The sequence below is a fragment of the Phyllostomus hastatus genome, unplaced genomic scaffold, assembly GCF_019186645.2.
Source record: "Phyllostomus hastatus isolate PE091 unplaced genomic scaffold, TTU_PhHast_1.1 phas_scaffold_755, whole genome shotgun sequence".
NCBI classification, from domain to species: domain Eukaryota; kingdom Metazoa; phylum Chordata; class Mammalia; order Chiroptera; family Phyllostomidae; genus Phyllostomus; species Phyllostomus hastatus.
This window is the reverse complement of record NW_025334039.1, coordinates 7,683,777-7,701,632: the sequence shown is the minus strand read 5'-3', so window position 1 is coordinate 7,701,632 and position 17,856 is coordinate 7,683,777. Positions and strand designations below refer to the sequence as shown.

The 17,856-nt window shown below is 40.8% G+C and overlaps 1 protein-coding gene across 4 annotated transcripts in view; it reads left to right on the top strand.

Annotated features, from left to right (window-relative positions):
- NR1H4 (nuclear receptor subfamily 1 group H member 4) overlaps positions 1–17,856 on the top strand; it is a 66,997-nt gene that overhangs the window by 38,792 nt on the left and 10,349 nt on the right. For 2 of the 4 annotated variants that reach the window (XM_045826479.1, XM_045826477.1), the window contains 5 exons: positions 8,826–8,966; positions 10,875–11,008; positions 12,410–12,508; positions 12,840–12,939; positions 15,343–15,489. In XM_045826479.1, coding sequence (XP_045682435.1) covers positions 8,826–8,966; positions 10,875–11,008; positions 12,410–12,508; positions 12,840–12,939; positions 15,343–15,489 — 621 coding nt within the window. Of the gene's footprint in view, positions 1–8,825; positions 8,979–10,874; positions 11,009–12,409; positions 12,509–12,839; positions 12,940–15,342; positions 15,490–17,856 lie in introns of all 4 variants that reach the window. The other 2 variants (XM_045826478.1, XM_045826476.1) reach the window with 1 other exon arrangement.

Sequence of the window (17,856 nt, the reverse complement as noted above, 5' to 3'; positions counted from 1 at the left end):
AGAGCCACCCTGAAGAGCTGGCCTGCCAGGCAGTTGCTATCCAAGAAGATGAAGAATCAGGAAGCTAGCCCAAGAACTGTTGGCCACCTTAGCTGCCATCTAGGGATCAGGGAGCTGCCTTCACCGTAATGACTGGATCCAGAGCCATGCATTGCCTGCTAAATGTGCCCATACAAACGATGAATGCCCCCTGTCTTGCCTCTCACACCTTCAGAGCTAGCGACTGGAAACCAAGATGCAGACACAGCAAAACCGCATGGTCCTGCTTGCCAGCAGAGACAACAGAAGCAGCAGAATCACATCTTTTGCTTCACTTACAATTTCCAAATGTCTCACAAGGGCACCTGTTTGGCAGAGCTTAAACCATATCCACAGGTTGGCTGCAAGGAAGTCTGGGAAAGAGTGGGTTCAACTCTCCTGCCTTTAAAGTAGAGGGTGCATCCCAGAATAGGAGATACAGTGGATATCGAACTAGCCAATCCTTAGTTTACAAAACTTTTAACTTCTCTAAGCCTACAATCTGCAAAACAGGGATGTTAGGGGGGTTGGTGACATGGACTGTGAAAGAATTCACAAAAACAAGAGTGTAGAGAATCAAGTTTTTATTCACTCTCCAAGAAAGGAGAGAGGCATGGTGTGGAGAGATACACCAGCACTGAGGGGTAGGGGCCTTGAGCTTTTATTGGATTGTAATTGGATTAACAAAGGGTGGGGGGTTGCTGTTGTGTGGCCCTGGGCGAGTTTGTTCCAATGTTACCCTCCGCCTGTGGCTATAGAGAGCCGTTAGTTCTGTTCTTGCTTCCAGAAATTTCCAGTCTTGGGGAGATAGTTCAGAAGAGTAAAATGCCAGCCATACTTAACAAGATTGTGGGCCTGGTAGGCAAATGGTGCCACAGTAGCAAATGGGGCTGACTTTGTCCTGTCAAGGGATACTGTCTATTTCACAGGGTCAGTTTGAGGATTAAGCTAGGTTTTTACATGTGAAGACCCGGTAGCTCTCTTGCTTTAGGACTTTACCGCAGATGTGTCAGATCTTTGATACTTAAATACACACACACCACACACACACACACACACACACACACACACACACACACACGAGAATTTTTTAAAACTTGAAAATAAAACAAAGATCATGGTTAAACTTCCTGATTTCATTGGTCTCTATATCTGTTTCTGTTAGAACTACTTTAATTTTTCTGGGTATTTTATTCCTTGTAGGCGTATATGGCATCAAGAAATTTTGATCTTTTTAAAAATAACTGCAGCACACAAGCATAATGCAGAGTGACAATGACTACCATTTGCTCAGCGCTCGATTATATCTTGAGCTTTCTTTCCCCTCAGTTATCTGTGGGGCATATGGAAATATGCTAATGTCAGAATGAATTTCGATTCAGACTTCAAACCCCAACTAACAAAACCCATCTGCATCTGACTGGGACTTTCAAATGGCTGCATTTTCAAATAGGTCAATGTCAGTCACATCCTTCTTGCTGAGAGGATGGTAGAATTCTTAAAAGGCATTTTTTGAGTAAATGGGTGACCTGTTGTCCTTTTGAACATTTTTTATGGGAGATGGTGAACCAGGGTCGGACTTAGTTCTAAAGTTTTAGGAAAGATTCCAGAATTATTGAAACTATTCTAGTGTATAGAACAGATATAGAGAGTTTTCAATAGTTCTTTTGATTATGGGTCAGGACTCAGGTGCCCTGACTCACAAACTCACTAAAATCCTTTTTGACTTTGAGATATGATTTCACATAATTTGATAATAATCCTAATGTTCTCTGCAGGTCAAATGATCTAAAAGCATGTTGCAAAAGGTGGTGTTTAAGCTGTTTCACTGCATTAAAAGCCTTTTGTGCCCTGGCTGGCGTAGCTCAGTGGATTGAGCGCGGGCTGCGAACCCAACTGTCGCAGGTTCAATTCCCAGTCAGGGCACATGCCTGGGTTGCAGGCCATGACCCCCAGCATCCGCATATTGATGTTTCTCTCTCTTTCTTTCTCCCTCCCTTCCCCCTCTAAAAATAAATGAAAAAAATAAATAAAAAATTTAAAAAAAATAAAAAAAGCCTTCTGTAATATATTGTGAAAATCACAAGAAAAGTAGAATTCTGAAGGCAGCCAACCTAGATTCCGACCCAGCTGATTCTTTCCCTAGTTGTTCCTTAACATCTCTGGGCTTCAGACTCCTCGCCTGCAAAATAAGGATAATAATAAAAATGATTAAGGAGAGTGAGATGATGATAAGGGTGACGAAGAAGGAGGGGGAAGAAAACAAAAAGAGGGGGAGGAAGAGGAAAGAAAGATAGACAACATATATCAAGTGACTATTATGGGCTGGCCTTATCTGGGGACTTGAGATGTCCTCACTCCTGTAATCTTCAGGACAACCCTTTGAGGCAGGCATCTAGGGGCTGTAAGGAGGATTAAATCAGTTAATTGTATAAAGCAATTAACTTGGTACCTGCCAACAGCAAACCCTCCATAAATGTCTACTACTATTACTTTTCTTATTGGGTTCTTGCAAAAAAATGAGATACAGTTTTTTAAATATCTAGCTTCTGTGTCTGGCACAATTGAGTGCTCAGTGAGCAATAGCTATTATTATTTTGTTGATTAATTCTTGTTATTTTATCATTGTTATTTATCTGTTCATTTAGCCTCCCTCATTTGAATCATCTATCTTCAAAACTATGTCTCTTTCTGGTAATTAATTAAGCCTCCAGCTCCTGGGATTTTGCCTACCGGGGAATCTAAGTAGCTCTTAAAGGCATGCAAAGCCAAGTTCACCCAGAACATCATTACCGTTTCCCTCACCTTCCTAAAAGACACCAAGTAGAGGTGAAGGTATCAGTGGATCTTTGCTGATTGGGAGAACTGAGGATTAAAGCAAAGAGGAGGGTCCTATTTGGTGGCATGGTTGGGGGTGAAAGCCGGATTGGCAGGGGTTCAAGAGAAAAAGAGGAGATCAAGCAGAGACAGTGAATATGGACCATTCTTTCAAGAGGGTTTGCCCTAAAGAGGAGCAGAGAAATAGGGTGATGGATGGAGGGTGGGGCTCAAAAGAGGGCTTTATTTTAAGGTGAGATTGGCTTAGAACAGGGCCAGTCCATCTTTAATAAAAGGAAAGAAGGAAGGAAGGAAGATTATGTAGTGCAGATGTCACAGGTGTGCACAGGTAACCAGGTTCTTCGTGATCGCGGACAAAGAATTGAACCGAACACACAAAGTTTATCGCATAAAGAAAGAGGGGAGGTTTATTAGGTGATAGTACACGCCACAGGACACGGGAGTGAGCCAACTCTGATCAGAGAAGAAAAAGGGACACGTGGGCTGGGGGGTTCTATTCTTATAAGGGCAGAAGCCCCCTTGCTAGTCTTTGGCGGGCTTTTCCTGCACAGGTACAAGGAGTTGGATTTCAAAGCTACTGTGCATGTGTGGTTTCCCATGACTTTCTTGATTGGCTACTGGAGAAGGGAGTCCCGCAATGTTATTTCATTATAATGATATTATAATGAATCAGGGGTAGCACGCAGGCACATTCTATGATTCAGAGTTATCCCAGAAAACAGGAACAACCCGTCTTAGGGGGTCTTTGTCATGTATAGATGTTTTCTACCTCAGCCCTGCGGGGCCTCTGGAGCTTCCTTCCTGACTATCTCCTGCCTCACAGATACAGACAGGGGAATGGATCTCATGCTGCTGCATGTGGCAATTCTCCTGTGATAGGTTAGATTTTCTCAGTCAAATAAGAAGATCAGTCATCAGCTGAGTCGGAGCTGTGGAAGTGGTGTTAGGAGATTAAAGAGAAGCTGTAACAAAATCTAGGAGAGTGAAAGAAGGCCCTGACTAGGGGTGTGACCGGATGCTTGTTGCATGGAGGGCCCACTTCAGATTTCTTGTTAAGAATAAACAGACACATCAGTTTGGTTGGGCGTTTCTTTCTGACACATCAAGGGTACTCAAGGGCAGGCGTGGAATAGTGGTAAGGTGAGTTTAATTCAACCCAGAATAAAAAGAATCCAAGGAGGTGATTTTATAAGGATGTGTGCACTCGTGCACACAAAAATAAAAAGCAAGTAAGATTGATTGTCTTAGGGAAGGACAACTAGGTCGCATGAGGACGGGTATAGGGAGGAAATATTTTACTTTATATCCTTTCATGTCCATTGAATTTGAGCCACAGAAAATAATGAACTCTTCAAAAATGATAAGATAAATTTAAGGAGAGATAAGTGATGTGAAGAATGCAAAAAGGACAACGGGAAAGGGATAGGTGGACCTCCTACAGGTACTGCTGTGGATGAAGTGGTGACAGGAGCTGACTAAAGGGTATGAGGGTTCTGTTGTTGTTGTTGTTGTTGTTGTTGTTGTTGTTTACAGCCAATTACAATGCTTTCTATTCTGAGCTTGATTGGGACATGAGTTATCTTTTGGTCATCCAAAATCGTTAGGCTAAATAATCAAAATTGGGAAGATTCATTATGTTTATTTATAATGCTAAAATGCAGTAGATTTAATTTTCTTTCCCAGTTCAGTTATGTGGTTGAACTGGTGAATAAGTCAAGCTTTCTAAAAATTCTTATAGGAAAGACTTTAAAAGCCATTGACTTGTAGCTTGTGTCAGTCAGCTTATCAATAGGACAACTTTTAAGGTCTTAGATGTGGACCCTGCACTTGCTATTAATACAAGAGGGGGCCCCCCAAAAACCCTGGAATTGCCTTCTGGAGGGCAGGCCCCTTGTAGTGCAGGCTTCCTATGCTAGGTGATTGTTCTAGGAACCCATCTGTGTTAATGTACCAACTGGCATTGTTGTAAGGGGAAATGCATTCAGCTTCAGTGAATGTTTTTTGAAGACTCTTCCAATGCATTTCCCCATTTCATGATGGGTGATTTACAGGTGCACCTGCCCACATGGCACTGAGTGCTCAGCAGTTTTTGACCAAACACACCATGACCCCCTGGTGTCCCACCCTCCCTAGTCACCCGATCTCACCCGGAGCAACTTCCCACCCACCCCCATGAAAAAAATCCTCCATGGGAAACATTTTGCCAATATGCAAGAGGTGAAATAAAAAATGGCAGAAGCACCAAAAGGCATCAAAATGGACAAGTTCAAATGTTTTGAGCAGTGGAAAAAATGTCTCGATAGGTGTATTGTGTCAAATGGAGAGTACTTTGAAGGCGACTGACGTTTCAACACATAAGAATAAATACACAGTGTTTTATAAACCAATTCCATTTTGGGGAGTCCCCCCCCCACCCCCGTAGGTGAAGGCAAAAGGAGAAAGACTCAGCTGCCTGCAGGGCAAACTCTCACGGGCAATTCCTACCTGACTCTAGAGTGAGGAGTGATCCCATTCTTTGAGTAGGCTCTGAAATCCCCTGCTCACCTCTCTGAAGCTGCTGTTTGTGTCTGTTTGCAAACAACCATCGTTTCAAAGTCGTGGGTAGCCTACTGTCAGTTAGTGGAGCCTGGCTTGTGCTCCTGTGTTTGTGTGCACATGTATGTACATGTGTGTGTATGAATTGGGTGTGGTATGTAAGTACCATGTCTGTGAGGAAGCAGAAAAGCGTGCTGTGCAATATTCGGCATATTTGAGGCACCCATTTTCTAAGGCTGTTTCCCTGCCACCGCAGGAATCCCTATAGGGCAAAGCCAGCCCTGTCGACTCATCTTTTGTTACCAGGGAGCCTCTGTTCCTCAGTGAATATCCCTTTTCATTCATTTTCAAATGACTTCTTTGATATGCGCATTGTTAAATATGCACACGCTAGAGGCAAAAGTAGGTGTATGGATAGATTTGCATAAATATAAATACAGTATATGTACCCATATTTAAGTGATCTAATGATAATATTGTGTTGCCACCCCAGAGTGAAAGCTAATTAATTCAGCTATTGAGATGGTAATGATTTCTTTCTCAGTTAATATCAGAGAAAAAAGCTGCGGATTTTTCCTACGCACTGTTCCTTTGACTCATCTTGGAATAAGGAGTTTTATTTCTGTTATCGATTGAGCCATCAGTATCTGACAGTGTTAAAGGGAATTGTTCCTGGCAGGGGCTGAAAATTAGTAGAAAGATCGACTCGGGCTAGAGTGGTTATTGAGCTCAAGAATGTGGTACCAGGAAAGAAAGAGTTTTTTGCCTATAGTCTCTTTAAAATACATACTTTGGTATTTGCATTCCTAATATCAACTTTGATCTGAAGCACAGTCTCTTTCTAGACTTTCCACGGTTGAATTTGACTTTTAGGAAAGTGGTAAGATCTTTCCTACTGCAACTTATGCTCAATGACAAATTCGCAAGCAAGTCTATCACTGTTTAGCCTGGACATCTCTAACTTTTCCTTCAGCCTTTGATTTCGTATTTGGTTACCACGTCCTGATTGTTCTTGTGTCCTCCTCCCTGTTCTCACCACAACCCCCGCCCCCCTCAGGTTCAGACATTGGGCATCTTGGCTGGTCTCCTCTCTCCAGTCTCCCTGTTCTCCCTTTCTTCCCCTCATACCAAGGATTCTTCTCAACACGCAGGTTAGGGCACACCCTCCCCTGCCAAAAACCCTGAAACCCTTTAATGGCTTCACCTTCTACACAGTGAAGACTCAACTCCTTAGGTTGGCATTCCAAGGCACTCAACCACAATCTGTCCCCCTGCATGACCTCACTCATCTCCCACTCATTTAGCTGTTCTTGCTAACCTCCCATCGACATAGATTGTTCAGACTTCCTTGGAATTTCTGTAACTCCCTGCCTTTGCTCATTTCCCAGAGTGTCCTTTCTTTTTCACAGACCGTATTTCAAAATCCTACTTGTTCTCCAAGATCCAGCTCTAATTCTACTTCCCTCATGGATTCCTCCATGATTCCCTCTACTTAAAATTAATTAGGGTTATTCCCAGGCCATATAATGCCTTTTTCTCAAGACACTTGACTTCTAGCTGTAAGAAAATTGTCCTATTAGACAAGGTCTGATGCAAATAACACCGCTTTTTTATTACAAAATCATAAGCATGTAATTCTGTAACATAACAATAGATGCTACATTCCAAAGTGAACCCATCTTGCAACAGATAGTAAAAAACTATTTAAATACCTCACCCACTTTGAGGGTATGAAGTAAGCAGGAAATGGAAATTACAGAACAGCATTGCTTCCAAGATTTGGGCGCATATGACTACTGTGCAATGAACCCCACATCCCCACTGGAAAGGGGTGAATGTGGGGTGCGGTGTCTTCTGCTGGGGCCCACGACTGAAACATATGGTACTTCTGTGAGAATTAGGGAAAGGGGTCCCCCTTTCCTCAGTGGAAGGGCCTTCAACAGGGACCACTTGAGGAGCCTGGCACGTGTCCCCTGAAGCTGAGGGAGACTGGAGGCTGGCATCTGAATTTCACCCAAGAAGTTGAAAGGACAGAAAGACGTATGGAAGACTGTTTATGGATAAGTGGGAGAGATTTCTGTGCCGCACAGAGTTTCTTGGACCACAGAAAGTCAGCATGGAATTATCTTAAGTCCTTGGCCAGAGGGCCATGTGGAGGGGCATCAGAGTCAACAGGGTGGAGGTGAATTGCCAGATTCCTAGATGCTGAAGGAGATACAAGCTGTGGGCTAGAATAGAGATGTACTTGCCTGAGTGAAGGACTTACAGAGGAAAGTATCCCAGTGATGGGAGGTGTTCTCTAGAGAGCCCAGCCCCCAAAAGGAAGTCAATTTCAGAGACTTGCTAGCTTTCCAAGCCAGCTTCTAACAATAGAGGCAAATGCTGTAAGTACTTTCCTGTCACTTCCTACCTCACCCCCCACCCTCCTCTCCTCATTTGCCCCTCCACCTCGACTCTGGAAGTTTCAAGAACTATGGTTGGTCAGGTGGAGGAGAAAGAATAGAAGTGGCGAGTGGAGAAAAGGAGAGTCGTCTCCTGTCCCCGACTCTAGACAGATTAACTGTAGCAGGCTGCAGCTACAGCTACCCCTTTTCAGGGGGATGTTTGCTTTTAAATCGAGGTTAGCATCTTTATTGTTACACCAAGCTGGGCATATTAAATACTGAATTAAAACCTTGAACGTGACCTCTTCTTATCTGCCTGGTAAACAGCAACTCATTTTCCAAGACTTAGCTCAGTGCTCACTTCTGAGTCTGACCTCTTCCTCCAGAGCTGACCATGCTCCCTGCCTCCCCTACCCCCGCACAGCCCATGAATGCTGGATTTACTTGTTTGGTTGTTCACACGGCTTTGCCCTCAACCTGCCACGGGTGTCCCACCTTTTGGCATCTCTGAGCCACTCTGGAAGAAGCGTTGTCTTCGGCCACACATGAAATACACAAACACTAACGAAAACCGATGAGCAAAAAAAAAAAAGGTTTTAAGTAAATGTACAATTTTGTGTTGGGCCTCATTCATGGCCATCCTGAGCCACATGCGCCCGCGGGCCGCGGGTTGGACTCCCCTGACTCCAAGAGGGCAGGGAAGACTCTTCACCTTTGAATCACTAACACCTGGAGTAAGTGCGCTGGCGCATAACTGACCCCCCAGTGCAGGGAAATAAACATAACTCACCTTAAAAAACTCAGATTTTTTTTTCCTAAGAGAAGTTATCATTGAAATGTGTCTTTATTTTTGAGGGATAAATTGAGATCAGAATCTTCCTGGATGGTGCGGGGCAGTTGGAAGTGCTTTCGTCAGTGTTACACTTGAGGATCGCCTGGATGCTGTGCCCAGGGGCACGTGAGAAAGTGCCCGGGCATCTTGATCCTAGTGTGCTTCTCTGCGGAGAAGGTGTCAGGAGCCTTTTACTCCTTTCTGTGTTTCTGCCACAGGTTTCTTCCGGCGAAGCATCACCAAAAACGCCGTGTACAAGTGTAAAAACGGGGGCAACTGTGTGATGGACATGTACATGCGGAGAAAGTGTCAGGAGTGCCGACTAAGGAAATGCAAAGAGATGGGAATGTTGGCTGAATGTATGTATAGAGGTATTCACATCAAGCCATTAAATTCCACTAAATATCTCTTAAGAAGGCAGATGTCAGGTAACTCGTCTCATGAGAGTGGTACTTCACGTATGAAAGAAGGAGTATACTAATCTGTGTAAGTTCTAGAGAAGGATAATGGAACCACTGGAATTGTCCAAACTGTCAGCTACAGAGTGTGCCGTTCACCTGAAGCTGCTGTGTTTTATTGTTCATTGTTGCATTAAATTAGGGATGGAGTGAAGTGGCATTGTTTTTATAAACTACAAAGAATGACAGTCTAAGAGTTTCCTCCAAATTAGATTTAGCATCTTTTACATTTATTGTTTAATTAGCATAAAAATTCACAGTCGTGGGAAAGAATAAGACTAAGGTGTAACTGCCTCTGAATTGTCTAAATAGAGTTTTAAGCCAAGTCATTTTATTAAGAATCCTCCTTTTTGGGTGCAGCTCTAAACCAATTTGTATAGATTTACACAGGAAATTAACTACCCTGAGTTTTAATATCATTTGGCCCTTCAATCTGATAACAAAAGACACCGTATTAACTGCTGGCTTTGTGAGAAACCGTAATCTTCATCAACATTTGGAATGCGTGCTAGTATATAACATATTAAGTTTTCATTCTGAAAATTGTACAGACTACTCAGATTCAGAGATATGTCCTCTTCCCCCTCAAAACACAAATAGACAAACAAATGTCACCAAGGGGATGGGAACAGTCAGGGAGGGAATGCCACATGAAATAAAAGCCTTTGGAAGGCGATTCCAGTTCTATTGTTTCCAAACCGTACAGGCAACTGGGATGCACCCAGAGAAATAATGCGTGCAGGAGGGAAAAAAATAGGTCGGTGTAAATAATCCAGCTCTGGAAGGATGAAAGTTTTATAGTGGTCGATCACAATCTTCTCTTGGCATATATGAAACAAGAGCCTGCAGCAGGCGCTGCTGCTGGAATCCAATCTTGCAATGGAAACATTTACTTCGATACTGGGTGGTTCGTGTTGCTCATCACTTAAACATGAACTTGTCCCAACTGAAGCTCTGAGGACATTTTTCATGACTCCTCCTGTAAGAGCCTCTGATATTATTTATGAAAGCTTTAACAGATGCAAAGCTGTCCCATGATCCTATGAACTAAATTCCCTGGACAAAGAAATTCCTGGGATTTAGTTTCATTAACACTGAGAGAATGAGGAAGTTAAATGGGAATGTGGAAGATCATTCTATGTTATTTTTTTTATAGCTCTATTAAGTGTAGACTAGTGATGATATATGATTATTCAAACGAAAATTTTTAAGTCCCCTTGAGTTATTTTCATCTTTAACTATGGTCTCAATAATTTATACAGTTCTGAAAATTAACAAGATCTGAAGTTTTTCCTAAAAGATCTTGGCATTTGTTTTATTCAGCATGTTTACATATATATATTTAATATGAAATTGAATATGTATCTTATGGTACAATTATGTAAACATGGATGAAAAATAATATTATTACTATGTTTTGAAACAATAATTTTCAAAGTTCCCAAGGACAGGAATAGGGAGTGTCTTTCTTCATTTTATTGATCGAATGAATACTTTGCATTTGTACAGTGCTTTGGCATTACCTCTTTATATAAAACTCACTTAAAAAGTGACATGGTAACATTTAATCTGCACAAAATACTGCAAGGTAGATATCATTCCCACTTTATGAATGAGGAAACTGAGACTCACAGAAAATCAGTTTCTTGTTCAAAGCCAAGTCTTAAAACATCAGAAGGAGTAGAATCAGCTCTGGGCCAAACTGTGTAGAAAATCTTATGAGCCAACTACATATCAGCTGCCTCGTGGCCACACGCCCAACAGTACTTTCTGTGGTCAGTTAAGTCTCTGTGTTTGTTTTTCCTTCAGGCTTGTTAACTGAAATTCAGTGTAAATCTAAACGACTGAGAAAAAACGTGAAACAGCATGCAGATCAGACCATTAATGAAGACAGCAAAGGACGTGACTTGCGACAAGTGACCTCAACAACCAAGCCCTGCAGGGTAATGACACGCAACGGCGCCTGCCAAAGCCGGCAGCGGCTGGGCTTCTAGGCATGCGGTGATCTGGCTGGGGGACTTGCAAATTAGAACCACAGCTATGAGCAGAACTGCATTTCAATTGTGCATTAAATGGGCTTCTTTTTAATCAAGGGAGTAATACATCCTTATGTGTAAATTTCAAATAAGTGACAGGTCTTCTCCTTGGCTCCATTCCATTCCTACTTCCCAAAGGTTGCCAGTAAAAAGTGGTGTGGTGTATGAAATGGATTTTTCAAACTGAGTTTGATGACCTGCCAGTGAGAAGGGAGGATCAGACTGGGAAGGGTGTGGACCCAGTAGAGACTTATGAGTTAGTTTTTATTCACGGGTAACACAGGGTGAATACACATTTGTGGACCGAAAGAGAAAAGCCCTTCTCATTGAGGTCACGAATTGCTCCAGAAATCCTTTGAGCAACTTGGGACAAATAGAGGAATAGCTTCTTGTATGATTAGCTAAACAAATTGATAAGGCACGGGGCATTTCAAGGAATTTTAATTTGCTAATAGCTGAAAATCCAATAATCCATTTTTGTTCAAGTCCCATCCTTCTTAATATTTATTATACTACTGGCAAAAGAAACTTCATCCATGTTTAGTTTTTCAAATATATTATTTTATTTTTTTTTCAGAAAAATTATTGGGTATAAATGTATTATTTGCCATAATGCTTTATCAGTAACACTTTGGTAGAAGGAAGCAAAGAATTAACACAATTGTCCACCCTGGTCAAAAGATGTTAGTAAGGGAGAAAGAGATGCTTAAGGTCGGAATCATCCAGATTAATGACTCTCTACTTCAGGGGTCAGTGAATTTTTTTCTGTAAAGAGCCAACTATTTTAGGCTTTGGCCACATGGTCTCCATCTCTACCGTTCAATGTACAGTAGCATCGATAATGCATGAACAAAGGAGGATGGCTGTGTCCCAGTGGATTTCCAAAACCAGGTGGAGTTGGTTGATGGGCCATAGTGTCAGCCCCTGCTCTAAATGAATAACCTCAAATGGATTCTTCGTTTGATATTTGGGAACTTTTCCTTAGTTATGACTAAACCTTGAACTTTCACTGAACTTGTCTATGAATGGGCTCAATAGGCTTTATATCCAAGCCATTATTTATTCCTCAGAAATACATGACAAAATATTTTGTCTTCCCTGTTTTACAGAGAAGAAAATGAGTAACTTGGGACAGCTTTAGGGAAATATGATTTGGCTTGCCCAGGGACTCAGAAGAGGCGATGACACATTGTATCAGAGCGTATTCCCAACAATGTCTGATACTGGTTTACTCCAGATGAGTGCGCGTATATGAAAAATGCCTTACAACCCCCCTCCCTAACACCTTTCATTTTTCTGCCAGTGTAGGAGAAAACTGAACTCACCCCGGAACAACAGACTCTCCTACATTATATTATGGATTCATACAGCAAACAGAGGATGCCTCAGGAAATTACAAATAAAATTGTATGTAGAATATCTGAAAATGCATGGGCTAAAGTTAATATTTTCTGGGGCCTTTCCTACATTACCAGTGCAATTGATATATAAATATATTACTTTGAGATGATTAGAGCTGAGAATTTGTTATGCATTAAACTTTTAGCAGCATTAAATAACTAATGAGTAAGAAGTCTCATATCTATCTTGGTAACAGTAATTGCTGTCCAAGGATCTGCAGAATATGAGTGGAGTCTTTAAATGTTATTGTCGAAATTTGGTTCTAGAGCCTAATGCTTTTATATTGCTTTATCCTTTTACCTATTTATTAATCATTTGCTTTTTTCTTCTAATTTAGTTAAAAGAAGAATTCAGTGCAGAAGAAAATTTTCTCATTTTAACTGAAATGGCTACCAGTCATGTACAGATTCTTGTAGAATTCACAAAGAAACTTCCAGGTATCTTTACATGTGGTTACTTCTCTGCTATGCTGTGCAATGCTCTTGTGAGGTTAAGAGAAGCCAATCTCTTTGTTGCAAAATGAGAATTACCTCACATCTGATTTAATGTGTCTACTATAGACATAAAAATGTTAGAGCCAGATAGGATGTTTAAAATCATTTCCAGTAATTCTTCCAAATTGACAAATTAAGAAATTGAGACTTTGCAAAGTTGTAATTTATTCATTTAAAAATATGTGTTGATACCTACTCTATACTAAGTATCTAGCTATTACCTTCAAGGAGAGATTAAATGCTATAGTAAAAGTCTATATACAAAGTGCTGTTTAAATAGCGAGGGAGTAATTGCTAATTGTATCTGAGAAGGATAGGAAGGCTTCTGAGAGAATCATATTTGAGTTGGATCTAAAACAACAAGGAGTTTTTCAGGTGGTATGAAGGAGAAGGGGCATTTGAGTCAAGAAATCTGTTGTGAAAAGTACAAGAAACCGAAATTCAAGATTCTTATCTCTCAGCCTCCAATTCTTTTAGACCCAGTTTCAATGTAAGTTTTTAAAAATTAAAATTTCATGATCTAGAAGAGTATAATAAACACCTTGTATAGCTGCATAACACTGTGATATTAAATTACAGAAGGTAACTTCTGACATCAGATTTTAATTAAACATGTTAATTTGCCTTCTTTTGTCAGCATTTGCTATTATTTTATTAAATGTGTCATTGGTAAACATAAGCCTACATAAAACTCATAAATTTCAGGAGAAATTTCTTGTTATCATTAAAACATTAATATTCTCTCATTTCTTTACTAACAATGAAAGCAGAACTTAATTTGTTATATGCTAATTAAGCTGAAGGCAATCTTGATCACAAACAAGATTATTCAAGAGTAAAAACCATGGGAGAAGACATTGGGAAGAGAGAAATATGTTTATTTGTTTATGGAAAAAGATTTTTCATTTCAAATGCTCAGTTGGTCTTGAACTAGGAAATATTTGAAGACAAAAATTGTCTCACTCATCAGAAGTAGCTTATCTGAAAGCAATGGCAATATCTTACACGTCTCTTCCATCCGGTGCCTGGACTGGTTCCTGAGGGAGAAGAGGAGTACAATTGATGTGTGTTGAGTGAATAAATCAGAAGGAAAAAATTAAAAATACGGAAAGAAAGAAAAGGCAAAAATAAAACCCTTGAGAAAAAAACATTTTAACAATAATTATAGCAATGCCATTATTACAAATAGTAATAATAGCAATGCAATACTAATAATGAAAGAGTGTTTTGTGAGGGACCTAGTTGACTCATCCCATCCTGCAGTTCACAGAGTAGCATCTGTGCCAGGCCCTGTCCAGGGTGCTAGAGACGTGGCATGTCTCCTGCCCTCAAAGGGGTCCTTAGAATCTCCAGAACAGTGACATTCATCCACTCATCTGCTGATGGGCACCTAGGCTGCTTCCACATCTTGGCTGTTGTAAATAGCACTGCTATGTGTGGGGACTGACTAGGGGAGTGGGGATCGGATTGGGTGGAGAGGGGCAATAAAGGGGGAAATTGGGATAAATGTAATAGCATAAACAATTAAAAAAAACTCTGACATTATTTCTTGATCCTCAGCATTACCTTCTTCTCTAAACTCCCAAACTCCCGTTGCTATTTAATACTTCCCTAAGCCATTTAGACCCTGGAGGCATTATGTTATCTCTATTCATGGGGCATGTGTATACACATGAGCACATGAGCTTGTGTTTGTTTCCCATTCATTACTCTCGTCATTCATTACTTCAGTCATTCCCCCCGCCCCCCGCCCTGCACAGCGCAGTGCTGAGCTCAGAGAAGGTATCTCAACTTGACCTTCATTAGATTTTATATTGGAAGTCCAATGCGCTGTGCACATTGCACATATCCATTGCACAATGGAGCCACCTGTTGGAAATGCTACCCATTCTCCAGGTTGGCTGAAGATTCATGAGTTGGCCAAATAATTCTTTAAACCTCTGGATACATAAAGATTTCTTTGGCTTGTGAATACTTCCATTCTGTAGAGTTGACCTGTGACACCAGATGTAACAAACATGATCAAAGAGAATCTGTTTGCCTGTACATTTTGAGGGTTGCTTCATCCGTATCAGCCTGTCTTTGCCATTATATATATTTGACGGGGTTTGACATTCTCTTTTGCCCAACTTGTTTGTCAGATCCTACTTGCTGAAGATAAGAGTCACCATCTCTTTGGGAGAGATCAATAGATAATTATTGACTGAGCTTGACTACCCAATCTTAAAACAACTACAAAATAATTTTATGAAAATGTTTTATCAGAGAGGATGCTGGTGCTGACGAAATACTGTTTTCCAGCATCCACAGCACCTTGATACTGATTCGATTATCCTCTTCACCCAGGATTTCAGACGTTGGACCACGAAGATCAGATCGCTCTGCTGAAAGGGTCTGCAGTTGAAGCCATGTTCCTCCGTTCAGCCGAGATTTTCAATAAGAAACTTCCGGCGGGACATGCTGACTTGCTGGAAGAGAGAATTCGAAAGAGTGGTAAGTGACGTGGTTCATGGTTAAAAGAGTTTGTTTTTGCAAGAAAGAATTTGCACAACTCATGAAGGCAGGACTCTTGCTTGTCTTCCACAGTGTTACATGCCCATTATGACTAACAAGGAGAAAGGCTCTGCAAAGATACATGTGGAGTAGGTGGGACTTTCAGAGTCTTGGTTCAAAAAACCTTGTTGCAATAGCAAAATACGAACAGTACTCTTTTCACTGTGCTGAGAGGAAGGGCCACAGGAGGGGTTTTTCAAAAATTTGGAAAATTAGTCTGGTAAAAAATATAGCATAAAGGAGCCCTGGTTATTCGGTCCAGAAAAAAAATTCATTTATTTAAAGCCCCCAGTGCTGAATGCCTATATATCAAACTATTATCAATCTTTATTCAAGGAAAAATAAGAAGGAATAATAGTAGCAACTTTTATATGTAATTTACTAGGTTTCAGACACTGTTCTAATACTTTACATATATAATTCCATCAAATCCTTGAAATATCCTGTGAAATGCATACCATTATTGTTCCTATTTCCCCATTTTATAAATGGGAAAGCCATATGTCTTAAGCATTGTGCTGCAGTGCCTCTCAAGAGAAAATGAAATAATATCAATAGTATGAGTAATTCAGTTTAACTAATTATAGAGTAACAGTAACACAGAGGGTCAAGTGACATCTCAACAGAACAACAGAAAAACAACAATGTCTCAACAACACAAAACAGAAACAGCCTTGACCGGTGTGGCTCAGTTGGGTGGGCATCATACTGCAAAACAAAAGGTCATTGGTTCGATTCCCTGTCAGGGCACATATCTGGGTTGTGGATTCCGTTCCAGTCTGGGCGAGTCCAAGAGGCAACCAGTGGATGTTTCTCTCTCACATCATGTTTTGCTCCCTCTCTTTCTTCCTCCCATCCCCTCTCTCTAAAAATAAATAGACGACATCTTTTTAAAAAAAGAAACAGAACCCATAGATGAACCCACAGAGAAAAGCTGATGGTTACTAAAGGGGAGAAGGTAAGGGATGAGGAAAATTATGAAACAATAATAATAATAATGATAGACATCAGAATGGGTTACCAAGAATTTTGTGCAATATTTCTTAAAAGATATGAATAAGTTGTTATTTTCCTGAGAGATTTTATGTATGGTTTGGGGGTATAAATGCAATGAGATGACTTTTGAAGGTGTTTTTTTCCTAAAGTATTATTATTTCTATAATTGACTGGAACAAGTTTAAATACTTATAAAACCAGTATTATAAAATAGAGATTGGAAGAAACATTTTCAGGCCACTCTGTATCTTTAATATAAGTAAAGTAATTGAAAATTGCCCTGGCTGGTGTGGCTCAGTGGCTTGAGTGCCGGCCCGCAAACCGAAGGGCCACTGGATTGATTCCCAGTCAGGACACCTGCCTGGGTTGTGGGCCAGGTCCCTAGTTGGGGGCGTTCGAGAGGCAACCAGTCGATGTATCTCTCACACATGGATTTTTCTCTCCTCACTTCCTCCCTTCCCATCTCTCTAAACAATAAATACATAAAGTCTTTTTAAAAAAGAAAATTAAAAATTATTCTTAAACGCAGCCTTACCATAGTCATTATGCTTTCTCCTCTTAGTTTAAGACTAAAAGCATCATTAGCATCATTGGTAGATTTTAAAACATTTTAAAAAGATTCATTATTTCTATATACCCACTAATTTTTTTTTTTAGTTTAACAACTCTGTAAGAGCAAAGTACTATGGTGATAGTGAGGAGAGGAATCGGCCATGCTCCCTCCCCTGGGAAGTTTGCAGTCTAGTGGGAAGATGTGAACTGTACAGAGACAGTTAAAATAAAATGTGGAAAAGGAATAACAGAGAGAGATGACTTCCAGTTGGGAGGGCTTGGGAAAGTTTTCATTGGCATTTCTGCAGGACCGTGAAGGATGTTTTATGTGACACTCAGAGTGGAGGTGCAGGAGATGAGGACGGGCAGGAGCAGAAGGACGGAGGCAGGAAAGCTCAGGTTATGCACACGGAGTGAATGGTTGGTTTTGGTTGGATGAAGAGTTATATTAAAAAGAGATAAAAAGAAAATAGAGTCAGAACCAAATGGTTGAGGACTCTGAATGCTTGGTGAAAGCTTTTATTCTTTATTTCCTACGTAATGGGGAGACATTAAAGATTTTTGAGCAGGAAGGGAAAATATCGGCATGCTTTACAAGCCTTCCAGCAATGTTAGGATAAGCCAGGATGGGAGACATCTGGTAGGAGGCAGCAGATACCAGGAATGTGACCCCTGCTCTGGGGCAAATGGGGAGGAAGAGAAGGAGCTAAGAGATACATTACTGCAGCTTTTCGCCCTTTGAAAGACATTGTGTTGTCC